At 39.0% G+C, this 17,562-nt stretch overlaps 2 protein-coding genes across 3 annotated transcripts in view; both read left to right on the forward strand.

Annotated features, from left to right (window-relative positions):
- Positions 1 to 2,311: 2,311 nt before the first annotated feature.
- Positions 2,312 to 8,880, forward strand: acbd3 (acyl-CoA binding domain containing 3). Its single transcript, XM_004083587.4, has 8 exons — positions 2,312 to 2,625; positions 3,799 to 3,940; positions 4,103 to 4,243; positions 5,311 to 5,469; positions 5,613 to 5,787; positions 6,102 to 6,348; positions 6,591 to 6,878; positions 6,971 to 8,880. The coding sequence occupies exons 1-8, from the start codon at positions 2,352 to 2,354 to the stop codon at positions 7,183 to 7,185; spliced, it is 1,641 nt and encodes a 546-aa protein (XP_004083635.1). The 5' UTR covers positions 2,312 to 2,351; the 3' UTR covers positions 7,186 to 8,880.
- A 1,338-nt stretch (positions 8,881 to 10,218) lies between these two features.
- nhsl1 (NHS like 1) overlaps positions 10,219 to 17,562 on the forward strand; it is an 81,798-nt gene continuing 74,454 nt past the window's right edge. For both annotated transcript variants that reach the window (XM_023953319.1, XM_023953322.1), the window contains exon 1: positions 10,219 to 10,868. In XM_023953319.1, the coding sequence (XP_023809087.1) occupies positions 10,547 to 10,868 (322 nt within the window). In that variant the 5' untranslated portion in view covers positions 10,219 to 10,546. The remainder of the gene's footprint in view (positions 10,869 to 17,562) is intronic.

The following is a 17,562-nucleotide window of genomic DNA, read 5'->3' on the forward strand; positions in this document are numbered from 1 at the left end:
TATTTAAGAAGTCAATCTTGTACAAGGAGGATAATGTTACAGCACACAGGCCCTCTTGATCTTCCAAATTAACCTCCTCAATGTTGATCTATACAGCTTTAAAGGAAATCCAGTATTCTGCAAAAACGTGTTCATTTCAATACACAAACCTTTTGTAGAGAGTCCTGGAAGAGTGGCCACTTATTTCTATTGAGTGGATCAAAGGGGATCAATGACAATTTAGACAGTTACCTATTTCATGTGTTTGGAAATATATTAAAACTTTTTATATTAATCAAATTGAATGATTTTTTTTAAAGCACATCTATATTTTGATTTAGGTTTTTGGCCACATAGAGAGATTTCTTTGTTTGATTTTGAAAAGACCTCACATGAAAGTGAATTGTCTTTGCCAGTTGTCTGTTGAGTTTGAGAAAATGCTGCATCTTTTCACAACAACTCTGCGTTTATTGATCTCTGCACTTTTGACACTTGGATCTTTACTCAGGTAAGATGTGCTTGTTGGTTAGTGCATTCACAGTTGAGAAGCTGCTCTGTCTGGGGGTCCTAATTGAGTATTGCCTGCCAGCAAAACCCTGATTGCTATGCTAAAATCCTGGTGTTGAATTTCCTGCTATATATTGGTCAGTGACAGAGTGCTGTGGATCATGAAGGAAAAAAATAAAAAATAAAACATCACCCCTTTAAAGATTCAGCAGCCTGTATGGTTTAACTCTGCCTGAAAAGATTTTCCCACAGACAGATGACAAAAAATCTTCACAAGTTTGCATAGATATGTGACACTGACAACGGTCTTATGGGCCTTTCATTTGACTGTGGACTTTGTGTATTTGAAAAGGATTCAGGAAACATGAATGTGTTTAATTGAGCTTCCTGTAACACAGGAGTGTGATCAGTGCAAAGGTGCACGATTTGTTATATCTTTATATTATATATCTTATATATAATAATATATATATCATATATTATATGTATGTTTGACAGAAAGCAAGATTCTTTGTTTCATTTGTAATATTAAAAGTGGTCTTATTTGGATAATACTTTGCAAAGCATCTTACATGCAAACTGATAAGTGTTTAGTGTCTTGCTCAGAGGCACTTTGACACTGAAAATCTGTCAAAATCAATGAAAGAAAAGCCAAATGTCAAATTTTGCAACAATAGCTATTCATCATGATTTAAAACTGTTAAAATATATATTTTCTTTTTTTATACTAGTTATTTCTGTCTCGTTCTGTTTTTTCTAAAGACACTTTTACATCTTTTTAATGTTTATCCTTTCATTTTTGGGTTTCATTTGAGTTTCATGGTCTATTATTATTCTCACTTAAGTTTGGATGTCATTTTTTCCTACTAGACTTGTATTTTGATTTATTTTATTTATTGTATACTTGCCTACTTTTTGTTTTTTTTCTAGTCTTCAGATTTCATCATAGGGAACTTTTTGTAATGTTTCTTTTGCCGTTGAGATTTGTAATCTCCATTGAGACCATAGTCTTAGTATTTATTTACATCACTTGCATTTGCCTACATTACTTTCGATTTCTATAATCGGTAAATAATAGAGCATTGGTCCAGTTTAAACCTCGAATTGTTTTTTTATTGAACAAATTAGTTGGATAATACTCAAAACCTATACATAAATGTAACTCAAAAAGTAAGAAAAGACGTTTTATAGTTATTTTTTAGTTGTAATAATGTCAATGATGATAGAAAACCTTTAATTTATTCATTGAAATGCTGCAACATTTGTGGTGAACATACACTTCCAATTAACAGTAAGAAGTGATTATGTCCGCTATGAGAAATCTGCCAAATCTTTGACAAACATAAAGGAGCCTGTGGTGCAACAGCAATATATAAAAATATGGCATTGGAAGAGAAAATTGGACTTTATTTTATTGACACAACCAACATAAATAGCTGAATGCTCAACCCACAAATATGCTTTCCCTTACAAATGTAAGCAATTAAAAGACCAACACATCCCAAAATCTAAATCAGGGAAAAAAAACTACTAAGGTTAGATTTTATAGCATTTTGTGATAAGTTATGATCAATACAATTTTTAGGCTTCTACACATAACCAGTCCAACCTGAACACACAGGAACACGTGTACATTGTTAAAGTATAAAAACAATTTTGTGAGTAAAAAAAAAAATCATAATCCTTCTGATTTTTCATTTAAAACAATTTTAAAACATGTAAAGTTGGTATATATTTTTTAATGACGAGTATTTGAGGCTAATAATGTGAATTTAATCGTCACCACTTTTAGGTAGGGGGAAAAACGTAACTTCCGCCAAACCTAAGCGGAAGTAGGTACGTGGCCGCTTCAGCTGACAGTGTACATGATGGCGACAGAGGTTCAGAGCGGCGACCTCGACAGCGCTACGTCCAGCCGGCTCGAAGTTTCCATCGATGGCCTCACCCTCAGCCCAGATCCGGAGGGCGACCAGAGCCAAGGCGAGGCGCCGGACCCTGCCTACCCCGAGCCAGAGGCGGATAACAAGCCAGGTGTCGATGGCGAAGATCAAGATGAGGAGACTGCCAAAGAGGCGATTGAAAGGAAATGGAGCTTTTCTTTGCAGGAGCTGTACGGAATGGCCCTAAAATTTTTCAAAGGTATGTTTAATTGATAACAAGTGAGACTATTTAACTCAAAGGAACCTTTATTTTTCCCCTTTTTAGGGTTTTATTTAGGACAACTGACCTCTGGTTTGTTAGCATGTTAGCGGCTAGCTGTCAGGATTGTTGTCAGCTTCAGTGTGTTAGCTTCCTTGCTAATCAGTTGCTAACAAACATGTATGGAAAAATAGCAATTTTTGGTATTGGCTGGTCCTCGAAGCTGATGAGGAGCTTTAATCTCTTAGCTTGTTTTCCAAGATTTATGCGATAAAATCAACGTCAAGGCGGGTTTGTTTCACCATATTGGAAAGCGGTGGAATTAAGTTTGTCTGAATCCAGAAGGCCCCTCCCATGTTCTCTACAATTTGTATGTTTGCTTTGTATGTCTGGATGAGGATGAAGGTGTTTGTATTTGTGTTTTTTTGCATAACTTTATTTACACATTTTGCTGGACAAACAGCAGTCATAAATGTGAGAAATCTTAACTGTTGAGCTGTTTGACAGGTTTTAGGGAGAAGATTGGTTGTGATAACTGCTAGCAGGTTTGAGTTTGGCACTTCTAGTTGTATTTAATGCATTGTATTAGTTACTGTCGGTTGTCTTAACTGTTATATACAATAATTTTGCTTTGTCTTACCTAGGGCTGCACGATATGAGGAAAACTCGCGATATGCGATATTGGTAATTAATATTGCGATAACGATATAAATTGCGGTATATAAACAAATAGCAAAAAAAAACAAAAACATAATTTCCATTTCACTGCAACAGTTTAAGAATTATACTCCAAATGACCCTTGTCGACCCAGGAGGCAAACATCAAACATAAAAGGGCTCATCTTATTCATCAAAAACGTAAACGGGTCCTTCTGATTGGTTAAATGCATAAAGGGATTTCTTTCATTTGTTCAATATTTCAAGCTGCCATGAGTTTGTTTTAGCACATTTAAGGTAATCATTTATTGCGATTTTTGCAGTCTTTTGCGGTATGCATATTGCACGGCTTGATTTCGCAATAACGATAAATTTGCGGTATATTGTGCAGGCCTAGTCTTACCCAAAAATATCAAGATCACTGCTCTCCTTTTTTATTGTTTAAAAGTTTTTCAGTTTCTTCTTGTAGAAAAACATAACTTTTGACTTTAACCCCCCCCATATTGCCTCTTTCAGACAAAGACGGGAAGGCTTTCCACCCAACATATGAAGAAAAGCTTCGGCTGGTGGCTCTGCACAAACAGGTGTTGCTTGGCCCTTATAATCCAGATGCCTCGCCTGAGGTCGGCTTTTTTGATGTCCTAGGCAACGACCGAAGGTAATCCAACAAAACCTATTGATTAATGTGTCTGTGTTTGTGCATAGAGGTAAAATTGAAACCTAAAACTGTTTAAAAGCTCTTAAAACGTTTAGATATCCAACTGTTTATCTCATCCGTTGATGAAAACGATGTCTATTATAATCTTTGTTTTGTCTGCAGGAAAGAGTGGGCTTCTCTGGGTAACATGGAAAAAGAGGAAGCTATGATCGAGTTTGTTAAACTACTCAACAAGTGCTGTAACCTCTTTGCTCCTTATGTCACTTCACACAAAATTGAAAAGGAGGAGCAGGAGAGGAAAAGGTAACAAGCTTGGCTTTATATCATGTTACGAATCCTAAATTGTTTTTGTTTATTAAAGCTTTTCTGGAGATGTTTATGCACAGTCCCACCGCATAGACATACATATGCACTGGATCGATAAACTCTGGCATCACCAATTTCATTCATTTTGAGCCGCAGAGTTGAAGCCTTGGTTTGTTTACTCCGTTGACCTCGACAACATCTCTTTAGTGTGATGAGGCAGGAAGAAGTATACTGGCTCTTCTGTCAAGTCTACCCATGATTTCATTTCTAACCCACACCCCACACCCAACACACACACAAACACACACACACACAGACAAACACCCCCACCCCCACCCACACACTCAAACACGTCTTTGTCATCAATGGAAAGAAAACGAAATTCATCTTTACTTAAAATTTAGAGGGTGAGGGCTGTCCATAAAACAAGATTTTAGTTGTCTCACAATGTGCAAAGCTTGTTTTTATTCTTTTTTTTTTTTTTTTTTTTTGCACCTTTTAATGTAGACTTTCTTAACCACGGTTTGGCCATTACAGACTTTAATTATTCAGATGGCTATTTGAATCCATTTTGCATTTAATGTGGCCTTAAAAAAAACCCAAAGTGCATAAAAGTCTTTGTTCGTTTTTCACAAGTTGGCACCAAACAAACCCAGCATGGGCGGTGAAAGGCTGATCCTCTCCATTTAAATCTTAAGTCATGGTTCCCTGTATGGTTGCCTGCATTTCATCAAAACTCTACCACCATTTTTTTTTTTTTTTTTTTTTTTACCTGTTCAACCTCATACAGGGAAACAAACTTTGTCTACTGTTTTTCTCTTCTTAATATGTTACTATTGTAATTGACATCTGCCCCTCTTTAATGATTTTCTTTTTTGTTTTGTTAATCATTATTTTGCGGCACTAAAAGAAACTTCTGTCGAGATTGCATTTGCAAACATCTGATGCATTATGATTTTTAGATAAAACTTTATAAATGAACAGCGATGGTTTAATAGATTAAAATTTCTTCTGCAGAATTGAATCCCCATTTTTTTAAATCTGTATTTATTTTGTTGTCTTAGGAGGGAAGAGGAGGAGCGACTTAGGCGTGAGGAAGAGGAGAGAGAGCGACAGAGGCAGGAGGAGGAGAGACGGAGGTTTGAAGAGGAGGAAAGGTTGAGACGAGAAGAAGAGGAGCAGAGATTGGCAGAGGAAGAGAGGCTGCGTATTGAACAGCAGAAGTAAGTCTGATTTTGTTGTTGCTTAAAGTGACTGAGAACTTTTCAGTTTTGATGACTTTGTCCTCTTTGTCCGCCTCCTTTAGGCGAAAACATTTAGTGAAGAAATAAATGATTGAATCTAACATGTGTGTAACTTTAACCAGACAACAGATAATGGCGGCATTGAACGCTCAGACAGCAGTGCAGTTCCAGCAGTATGCTGCACAGCAGTACCCCAACAACCCCGAGCAGCAGATCAGTCTGATCCGCCAGCTTCAAGAGCAGCACTACCAACAGTATATGCAGCAGCTCTACCAAGTCCAGTTGGCACAGCAGCAGGTAGGCTGGGCAGCAGAGATTTCTACATTCCTTTTGTTAAAGAGAAAATACTGAAAACTATTTCACCTCTATTTAGCTTTATCAAAATGTTTTCTAATATTCAGTTAAAAAAAAGGTGAGGGAACTCAAAATGCAATATTCAACAAAAAGCTTATTAATAATGAAGATTTTTTATTTTATTTTATTTGTATCAGTTTTGCTTCATCTGTGAGCTACCTCAACATATACACAGTAGTAACTGTGTGTGTTAGGAAGAAACATGTGTTCCAACACTAGAGAGGACTTTCGAGGTTAATCTCTCTTCTTTTCATTAGGCGGCCCTAATGAGGCAGCAGCATCAGACGGACTCGGTTCTGCAGGGTTCCCTACAATCAAGCAGCTTTAATGTCAGAGATCCGATCGCGGCCTCAACAGCAGGACCGCTGTGTTCTTCCTTGCCACTGTCAAGTGAGGAGGCTCCAACGGTCAATGGAGGCCAGTCAGACTCGTACTCGGAGAGCTTGGATCAGGAGCCAGAGCCCGAGCCTGCTGAGGAGGTGTCAGAGAACGGGCCTTTATTAGGTTGGTAATCATTGTTTAAGAAAAAAAAATCAATGGCTACAGGGTAGAGAGACGGGTTGCACATCAACACAAACCTGAAACTTGTGACATGAGCTGGAGAGCAGGAAGGACAAAAAAAGAAGAATACCAACCTGCTGGTTAAAGTTTCACTCGGTTACAGACAAATAAATAGATTCAGAACATACAGGAAGTAATATAAGATCATTTTTGTAACATACACTGTCTTCGTCATTTGATCACAGCGGACTCCCCACCTGTGATAGCAGCTCCCTCCATGTGGACACGGCCGCAGATCAAAGACTTCAAGGAGAAAATCCGGCAGGATGCAGACAGCGTGATCACGGTGGGACGTGGTGAGGTGGTGACGGTGCGCGTTCCTACCCACGAACAGGGGTCCTACTTGTTCTGGGAGTTTGCCACAGACTATTATGACATCGGCTTTGGGGTATTCTTTGAGTGGACGGACTCTGCCTCTGCTTCGGTCAGCGTTCACGTGTCAGAGTCCAGCGATGAGGACGAAGATGAAGATGGTGAGCTTCACTGCTTGAGTCTACTAAGGGGGAAGGGTTCGTATGAGATTTGTTGTCGTCTTTTTTATGCCATGCTTTGTTTGTGGTCGTAGGGGATCCTCCCACTGAAGAGGAGAAGGCAAAGAAGGAAGCAGGGAAGCCCCAGGTGGATGAGATTGTGCCAGTGTACCGGCGGGACTGTCATGAAGAGGTGTACGCTGGCAGCCACCAGTACCCCGGCCGTGGAGTGTACCTGCTCAAATTTGACAACTCCTATTCACTCTGGCGCTCCAAGAGTGTTTACTACCGAGTCTACTACACCAGATAAGCCTGAATACAGACAGTGGGAGATCCAAGGAGAGTGTGTACGTGCAAATGGAGATATATGTGTGAAGGTGTTTGTGTGCGAGAGAATGACGAAGTGATCTGTTCTGGGCAAAAACCACCAGAGGGGGACAAAGAGACAAAACTGGAGCCCATTCATCAGCGAATATGCTCCTCCTGTATGCGTCTGGGTGTGTGCGTGTTTCTCCAATTTTCACTTATGCTACATCCCGTCATCAAACCTAAAAAGAAGTGTGCGTTCCTGTTGTGAAATCACTTCCTGTCTTTGCAGCATTCGTTATCTCCGAGCTGAACGGATATGCTGTTAATTTGTATTCAACTACTCGCCCTCCCGGGCTTTTAGCCGGCGAGCGGCCGGGCCATCGCCTTGGCCTCGATGCCACGCCTGCACCGCCTGACCGGTGACCACAGTGTGGAAACTTGGCAGGAATCGGTGTTTCCTGTTGTAAGGAACTGGTGGCTGATCGCCCCGTAAAAAAATGCAGAGGATGTCGAGAATCCAGCCGTAGTGCAAATGTCCTTCATAATAACACTATGCCTTTTACACAGATTATTTCTGCACATTGAAAACACTGTACACAACCTAAATCTTCTTTTTTTGTTGTTAAACAGGAGTGTGTTACTGTATTCATTTGCCATCTTACATAAATGAAGATGTGAAAGAATTACTGAGCAGCAGAAGGACTCATTCAACAGCCTGTTTCTCACCTTAATGACTTGATAGTGTTTCCTAAAGTTGTGAAGAATAATTAAGAAGAAATTAAGTCACATGGTGTTCAAAATCAAAGTAACATGCATGTGATAAAGTATGGTAGTAACCACAAAGGATCTCAGTATATGGAATAGAGAAGAAAAAAAACCCTGGAGATTTTTATTTTTGTCCAGATTTGTTTCAGTCCATTTCTTGGTTCACAAAAATAACCATTAAACCTTCAGTGACTTTTAGTTTTTCACTTTTGTGTGTTTCGCTTTGACTGCATTATAACTTCCACAAAAGTGCCGATTAAAAAAACAAAAAAAAAAATCCCCTAACCTTCCACATTTTGCAGGTCATGACACTGTTACGTCTGTGCAGGGTTCAGGAGTTCATGGTTTTCCGTCACACCGTCGTGACTCGTCATCCTCTCTGTTGTGAATAAAGTTGAGATAATTCTGACCTTGTGTTTTTGGCTGACAGTCGCTGTGGCGTTCTTCTGTTTCAGGCTCAACTGTTCTTGTAATTTGCTCTCTGAAGGACATTGGTTTCATGGGGAATGTATTCATCTGGTGTTTAAAAGACATGTTTCCCTCACTTCCTTTGCATTTTTGCAGCAAAGTTGAGAAAAAGCAGGAACAAGTCGCGTTTAGTAATTGTCAAATTAATTTTCAGCATCATTCCTGTCCACTCGTGTTTTCTTTAAGTGGTTTGTTTTGCTTGACTTTTGTATGTTTGTAATTCTTCAAATGAGTTTATAAATGGGTTTTAAAATGTGGAAACAGGCTGGTGTTGCATATCAATGCACTGTATAGTAAGAGGATACAGAGTTCAGTTGTGGCCCAGATTCAAGTCTTTAATGACTTGAAGTTTGGCTCTAGAAATTACAGAAGTTCTTTTCTTTTTAAATTGTTTTTGTCTCTTTAAGTTGGAAGATCTCTTTGGGCATATATTTAATCTTGATTAAACTTCATCTATACAACTGCTTTGTTTGCTCATTTTTTTGTTTTGGCTTCATCTGCACACATTTATCTAAAGCTATATTTAAAGAGAGAGTTAAGCTGCAGGAGAACTATTACATTTTACTTTTTTTACTAATATCGTTTACTCAAAAATGTTGTATTATTAATTTTTCCGTTGCCACTGATAAGTTGCGAGAGGATATTAGGTATTTTCCAAAGCAATCATTTATTTTGACTGAACATGAAGGCCTTGACAGCACTTTTTCCTGCCGCATTTGGGGTTTTCCTGCAGCTTTCCTGTCAAACACATTTACAAGTGCGGATGTTACTCATGTGTAACTGAGAGAGAGCTTTCCTCTCCTTTTTTTTTTTTTAATGAATCACATGGTGTGGGGGTGTCATTACAGTCAGATGGGGGGGCCATGAGTGTCCACCCACATCAGTTCTTGAATCTAATCTGTTGAGCAACCCTTCAAACTGCTGCTGTCATGGTGGAACAGAACTGGAGGAAACTGACAATTGGAAAAATATGATGTCAGACAGTAGAGGGCAAACCGATTTCCCGACTCACTGTTTATCCAAAGGTGAAGGTAATGGTGACAGTGCAAATATGAAAACACCCTTGTTGGTTCTTCTGTCATAAAAAGGTAGTGAAAAAAGTTATGCATCACTAAAATATCATGTTTCTGTTTGCCAAGGAGATTAGTTTTATTTGTTTTTAAAACAAAACATATTTTGAAAGTTTGGGATTCATAAAGGGAACTCAAACTAAAAAATAGGGGCCTTGTGTTTTTGATGTACATCAACCTATATTTGACAACTTTACTTTTTTTGTAAAATACAAATGAAAATAAAGAAACACCAAAAAGGCAGTGAGAAGAAGTAAAGGCATTATAGATTCTCACCCCCATGCCTTAGACCAAATGCATTAGGCCCTCTATGTATTATAGTCTTGTTTCCTCTTTAATAAGTACGTAATTAGTTCCAGAAACCCACATATACACATATAACTAAACATATCCACTTGGAAACATCTGACACACGTTTATCATGCATAAAAACTCATTTGATTCAATTTAAACCATTCAAACAATATTTTTTAAAACGTCTATTTAGAAACTAATAGATGTAATTTTTGGCTAAATTATAGAAGGATAAAAAATACCAAAATTCTTTTATTTTGTATATTCATGTGTCACGTGTTATTTTAATAAATCCTGACTAAATAAATAGAATAAGGGTTAATTTAGTGATGAACTAATAAATAACGCTTTTAAGTTACATTTATTTGAATAAAGTTTATTTCTCTCTCTTGACCCTCGGGGTCTTCCGTAGTATTTTCCTATTTAAACTCCGTTTCTTGTTTTCCTTCCGTCCGCTCGGAGCAGGTAACCGGCTCCCGCTCCAGTTTCCACAGGTGGTTATAGTATTTCCGGGTTTTCCTCTGCACTTTCCCACACTTGTTCCTGGCGTTTTTGTCCCTCCAGCCTGCACTGTCTGCTCGAATTTGAATAGACGATGGGAGGCAACGTCTCCGGGGCTCAGCTGCTCCGGTCTGCTGCTTCAGGAAACATCGCCGGGCTGAGGAACCACAGAGCAGGAACGCAACCTTTGTTTTAAAGCGGAGGGTTCCCGAACCCGTGAATACTTTTTGTCCGCCGCCCTGGTAGTAATATGAGTTTTTGAAAATGCCCTTCCATCAGAGGACTGTTGAACCCCGCCGAGTGAGTCGGTTATCGGCGAGGTACGGCTGGAAAGCGAGGGAAGAAGAACCGGGCAAACGCAAAACCCGACGGCTGGTTCTCTTCTCCTCCTTGGACGAAGTTAGCTGTCACACTTTGACCGGCTTGATCCACCAACTTTCAGACCTTTCCCGGCATGCCAGCGACATCTTCCTGGGCATCGAGGTGGAGGCAGGAGCGGTCTTCAGGAGATCCTGCAGGATCCAGGGGCGCCTGCAATTTCTGCAGGATGAAGTCTGCAGACTGGACCCCAAGAAAGTCAAAATCCGTGAGTTTTCCCTCCCTCTAGACCTTTAATTGAACTTTCTAGCTTCTATTTAGGACCAAACTATAAACCTGGAATAAAAATACTCTTTTCAATGTTTTGGGATTTAAATAGCTAATAAAACTACTAACCACTAGTGAAGATCCTCTAAATCTGCATTTATTTATATCCCATTTAATACTAAAAGTCCAGTAAATATGCAATTTCTAATCATTTAAACAGAGACACAGATGGAAAATCAATTGTGTTTTTTAATGTGCCTGCTTACGTGATGGTTACACATTAACTCAGGCATTGACTCACACTGTTGTGCCTGAGGCTGCACTGAATGCTGTCATCTTATCTCATGGGATGTCAACATTTAGCAGATCGTCCTATCAAACTCTGTAGTTTTTGGGGGACTGTTTACCTCTGAGGTGTTTTGAAACACACCTGACCCAGAAGACCAGCCTGGATTTCTCAGAGCGTCCCTGAACTGTGTATTAGGGAATTATGGACCAATGAAGAAGCCTAATTATCAAGCATCCTGGCTCTTCTTCTTCAGTAATCTATAACTTCTCGAGTCATTTGTCAGCCATAATTTGGAGGTGAGGCGTGGGAGCCGACAGGAATGTGGCGTATCCACAAGCAAAAAAAACCTACTTGACTCCAGCTCACTCAGCGTGCAGAAACACCTGCCCTTGGATGCTTTTACTCATTTTAAAAATGCTTCAAAGGCACCAAACGGAACCGCCTGGGGCGCTGTTTCGATATTTGAATGAAAGTTACTTTTTTAACTCGATGTGCTTCAAAAACCCTCGGCATGTATTGAAAGGTTTTACCCCAGACCCTCCCTGAGAACTAATCTTGTGTTGGCGTTTGATGGCCGTCCCAGCTGTGGCGAGTGTGCCGCGTTACATCATTTCAGCAGCTTAGAGTTTGCTTGTAAATGTTTTGCAGCAGCTGGCCGTTCTGTCGTCTTCCACTACTGTGAGTGCAGCCCCAGCTCAGAAGGTGGCTCGGATTACTGGTGAGGGGCAACAAGAGGGGGCTCCTTTGTGCTGAGAGGCTGCCAGAAGTGTGTGCATGTCTGGTATCTGCCCATCAGCTCAGAGTCATCAGAGTTTGCTTAAAGGTGCTGGCAAAGGAGATTTACTGCATTAAGGCACATATGTGGGTTTGTCTAAAGCAGGCGTCTGCAACCTGAGGCTCTGGATCCACACGTGGCTCTTTGACCCCTCCATTGTGACTCTGGTTGAAGAAAAATAAAATGTTTTTATTTTAAAAATGTGACAACAATCCATCAAGGGGTGGGGCTTCTTAGTTTACCAAAGTCGCACTAAAACAATTAGACTGGTTTTGGGCGCCTTGTACCACAGGGAGTTCTTTGGAGATCAGTTAGCATAACCAGAATTCATACTTAAGGTGGATTTTCTGTTACTTTTTTTTTAATTCAAGTATTCTAAGTGTGGATTATGGTCTGAAATGTCCTGTAAGAGTTCCTTAATAGCTCTGATTCAATTTTTGTTTGTTAGATTTACATATTTCTGGCTCAGATGCACCACAGACTGTAAAACATATATATATATATATATATATATATATATATATATATATATATATATATATATATATATATATATATATATATATATATATATATATATATTTTACTTACCCAATAATACATTTTCTGCATTGAGATGGTCCTATATGATATAGAATGTCTTATTTTGAAAGGAAGTCATATGAACCTCTGTCAGGAGTAATAATCAGTTCATATTTAGACAAAAAGGCTACTTTCTCTTTATATTTATGTTTTGTTTTTTCCAAAAAACAATAGTTTGTTTTATATTCATCCTACAATAACATAAATCTAAAACGGTGTCTTATTTTATTAAAGGGTGAAGTAAGACTGTGTGGCTCCTACTGGGTTGTAGCTCTTTGTGTTAAAGGTTTACAGCCCCTTGTTCTAAAGTCCTAGATCAGAGCTGGAACAGCACTTCACATCACCTTTTGTTTGTTATTAATTTCTATTACATATAAGCCAAAAGTTCAGAATTGACTGCAAGAATTAAGCTGCATCCCTGCAGTTTTTAAAGAATGTCAGAGGTTGGACTTAAGAGAGGACTTGCTGTGAAATAAACTTGAAAAGTCTTTACAGGTTGTGTATGTGGATCGTTCAGGAGAGTAGACTATAAAAACACAGACACCAGAAATAACCAACTAGTGCTTGGCATCAATATCAGATGGTTAGGACAAGAATAGGCTCTGTTAATGTGGACGAGATTGCTAAGAAATGTCGCACCTGTATTTGGCTTGGTTTCACACTGCACTTTTCAGACCCAGTTACCTGGAGAATGTCACACTATATGTCTATAAGATTAAAAGATGGATATTAAAAGTTGTCACATGACCTAGTTCTTTTAAAACAGTGGATTTGAATGTTTTCTCTCATGTGGCTGCAGTCATCTTGATTTAGATGTGATGATGTTAGCAAAAATTGGAGAAAAAGTTGGACACACCCAAGTTGTTTGCAACTTTATTGTGAAATGTATAAAAAAACAGATATTTAATGTAGCAGAACACTTTGCAGAATGTGTTTTTTTTATTTTTATGTACAGTTGGATATCTTGAAACGATCGTGACTTACAGTTTTTGATCCACTTTACTTAGTAACCTGTTTTAAATGTTGAATTCAAATGGTTTCTCCTTGTTTTTTGGATGGGGTGGGGCTTTTAAATGATTTAAAAAAAAAACCGTTATTGATCCTGTGGTAGGGAAATTCTATTGTTACAACAGCTCTGGGGATCAGGCATCAGGCGCAAAAAAAGGAAAAATGGGAAAAAAAATTATATGACTCTTAAAGATCTCTTATGACTGATATTAGGGCTGCACCATATGAGGAAAACTTACGATTTGCGATATTAGTGATCAATATTGCGATGACGATATAACTTGCGGTACATGAACAAAAAGCAAAACAACCAAAAGCCTTATTTTTCATTTCACTGCAACAGTTTAATTTAAATAAGAGAATATGTTATTTAATTTAAATAATATAACTTAAATTACACTCCAAATGACCCTGGTCTACATGGGAGGCAAGTTTCTAAAATAAAAGGGTTCCATCCGATTGGTCAAATGCATAAATGGACTTATTTAATTTGTTAAATACTTCAGGCTGCCAAAAGATTGTTTTAGCACATTTAAGGTTACTATTTATTGCAATTTTCGCCGTTTTTTTGCGTTATCCTTATTTCACTGCTTAAAACTGCGATAACGATAAATTTGCGATTTGTTGTGCACGCCCAACTGATATATTTTGTTAGTTGTAATCATCTCCAATCCTCCTTTTTTCCACCCAAATGTCTTTAGTTTTGACAGAACACATCTCATCCCAGGTAAACAGCAGCAGGAAGGGACTGGATTTGAACCCCTGAAACTTGCTTGGATTTGAACTTTTCTAACACCACTCCATTTTTGCTTTGCCCTTTAGTTTCCTGTATAGTTTATTTGCATTCACACAGCAGTAAACTGCACTTCAGTTAAAATGAGCTTTCAGACTTCTCCAGAAGAACAAATCTCTGATCCAGATCAAACAGTCCTGGTTTGAATCAGAATCAGAATCAGAATCAGAAATACTTTATTGATCCCACACGTGGGAAATTTGTTCGTTACCATAACAACTGACAGGAAAAAAAGAGTAAGAATAATATAAATAAAAATAAAAAAGAGAACAAGGAAAATGTGGTATAATTTAAAGAGCTATTTACATAACAGTGCAGGTAAAGAGATGTGCAAAAGAAATGTGCAAAATAAAGAAAAGAGGAAAAAAAAAAAAAAAAAAATGTGCAAAGGTTATCTTCTGCATTGTGAATTATTGAACAGGGTTATAGTATTTGGCAGGAAGGATTTCTGGTACCGGGCAGTATGTGCAGTTAGCAGATGCTTGAAGAGCAGTTTGGAGACTACAATGACCCAACAATAGATTCTGCAAATTCGAGACAATTTGGTCAGGTCGTTCCAAAAATGCTATGGATTGAAGAGATCCAACAGTGATCTTATGGTTTTTAAAATGTGAAAGTCTGTATAGTCTGGGATGTACTTCTTTGGGCCAATATTTCTCTAAACCTGAATGGTTTACAGCAGTGTTTCCCATCCCTGGTCCTCAGAGCACACTGTCCTGCATGTTTTCCATGTTGCCTCTGCAGAAGCCTGACAATGACAATCCTCAATGGTAGATGTGTTTGAGCACTGACAATATACAGGACGGTGTACCCTGAGGACCAGGGTTGGGGGGAAAAAATCCCCCGACTGGTTTTCAGTCCCACTCCAATCATCTTTGGATCTGTTTTCAAAGTGTTCCCAGTGGTCTTTTAAATACGATTATGCAGTTTTTAGCCAAAATCCAAAAAACGGTGTCGTTTTCTAGGACATAGTTTCTGTAGAGCGGCAGGAGTTCATCAGAATTTTGTTGTTGACTCTGAGTAAGCCCGCCCCCATTTCTCGTCACCCATCTGTTGACAAGCTCTACTACTAGTTTACTGCCCCTCACATTATCGGAGCAACAAAAATGCAGAGCAATATTGGAGCGATCCATTAGAGTTGTAGAAATGTCTGCAGACTCTTGGTGCCATCCAAATGCCCATATTACTAACCATTATTTTCCATCTTTAGTCTTTATTTGAATTCAAAATTTTCCACATTTATTCTGGTATTTCCACCACTTTGTCGGTGTGCATACGTTTCCTTTTGACAGTTATCTTACCTCTTGCCTCTAAAAATGTGCGCCGTCTTCTCCTTCCAACCCACCTAAGCTTTGAGTCTGGAGTGGACAGAAGGCGTGTCAAGATATACAAAAGGTGGCTTTAACTACGTCTCGAGCTTAAGTCTCAGACGCTAAATGCGGAGCAAACTAGAAGTGTGTTATTTTAGTGCTAAAAGTAGGTCAAACTTGTGAAGGTTAATTGGAATTGTGGGAGACTTGGGGCTCTCCTGTCAGGCATCAGCTGGGTATTAAAACAGATACTCGCGCAGAGAAAAAACAATGAGTTTCCAGCTGACCCACTAATGTCAATAGGATATTTTATCCTACAAAAATAAACTGTGTATGGTGACCATACCCACACCCCTCATAGATATTTCTGTAGTCGTTATGATATTTAATCTGTTGAATGTTTAGGGTGTGCTGCTATGTGTATGTGTGGGAACTTGTGCTCCTCTGGTGCTGAAAGACGTTTGTGGAGAACGTTGGCGCTGAATACCTTGATCAAGTTCCAGGTTGATCCGTTTTCAGTCACGCTTGGAGAACCTTCTTTAACTTCTCTCTTCATGTTTGGGGCGCAGCGGCACCGAGCCCCTGTCTCATTTACTCCAACGGTGCTCACTCCATTCACAGAGAGAGCAGTCATTATGCAGTCAGCATCCACAAACTGGTTCCCACAGAGGGGGTTTTCACAGCGCCTGGCCCGGTTCTGGAGGCTGACCTGCTCCCATTAGAGACAAAGCAGCCTGGAAGGACGGAAAGAAATAATGGGAGATATTTTTGAAGGTTCGGCTCTGTGTTGCATCTGATTGTGAGTGCAGCTGCCGTCTCTCAGGACTCTGTGTACGTACAGGGGAATCTATTGTTGAATTTTTTTTCAATTCTCGAACCCACTTTTCCCTCAGCAGGCTGTAACTTTTATCCTTGCCTGCCAGTCATCACATTTCCTGTTCTCGTCTCAGACATTTCTACTCTCCAGCAAGCAATTTCTGCATAATTTGACCCAATCAGAGGCTGATTTGAAAAATATCATTTAACTCTGTAAAGTTATTAGGAAGAGGTTTATTTTTAGAGTCGTGCATGTGTGCACCGTTGTCTTGGTTTGTGCATAATGTATGTTGAGTTGATCACAATTTTAGCTCAATCCAGTTTCTGCTGATGAACTGTTTACAGTTCATGCTTTGTTCACTTTTCTCTTCAGCTGCTTTCTACCTTTGGTGAGCTGAACTCAATCAGTTTTGAGGCTTAGGAGACTCCATAGTTTCTATAGATGTTATAAAAACAGATTTTAAAGTAAACACGGCAACTTTCTTTCTATTTCTCCGTTCTACATCCACTGAAAACCTCTTTAAACTGGTGGTGTAAGGATCAGGTAGTTCTGGCTGGAGGAAGCCAGTGATGAGATGAACAAGATTTAACTTCTGCCTTAGAGGAGATGCTGAGACTTTCTGGAACTCACCTAATTTGTTTTTATTGGAAATCTTTGTGCAATTTCTTTGGACATTTCAATTCAGGAATTTAGTAGGATTTCCTATTGACATTATGTGTTTGTTAAACGGGCGACAGTTTTTATAAATATATTTTACATTTTTATTAGGGCTGCACGATATGAGGAAAACTTGCGAGATGCGATATTAGTGATCAATATTGCGATAACGATAAATTTGCGGTAAATAAACAAATAGAAAAATAAAACAAAAACATCATTCCCATTTCATTGCAACAGTTTAAAAATTATACTCCAAATGACCTTCATCGACATGGGGGACAAACGTCAGGGTGGCTAACCCTGGTCCTCAAGAGCCTCAACCCTGTCTGTTTTCCAATTCTCCCTAGACTGCTCGACAATGATAACCAAAATCCGGTGTGTTCAGTCAATCAGGATGTGAAATCACTTGAGTCAGCCAATCAACAGCAAGCTGGTTAAGGAGAGCTGGAAAACAGGCAGGG

The sequence above is a fragment of the Oryzias latipes genome, chromosome 24 (assembly GCF_002234675.1).
Source record: "Oryzias latipes chromosome 24, ASM223467v1".
Lineage (NCBI taxonomy): Eukaryota > Metazoa > Chordata > Actinopteri > Beloniformes > Adrianichthyidae > Oryzias > Oryzias latipes.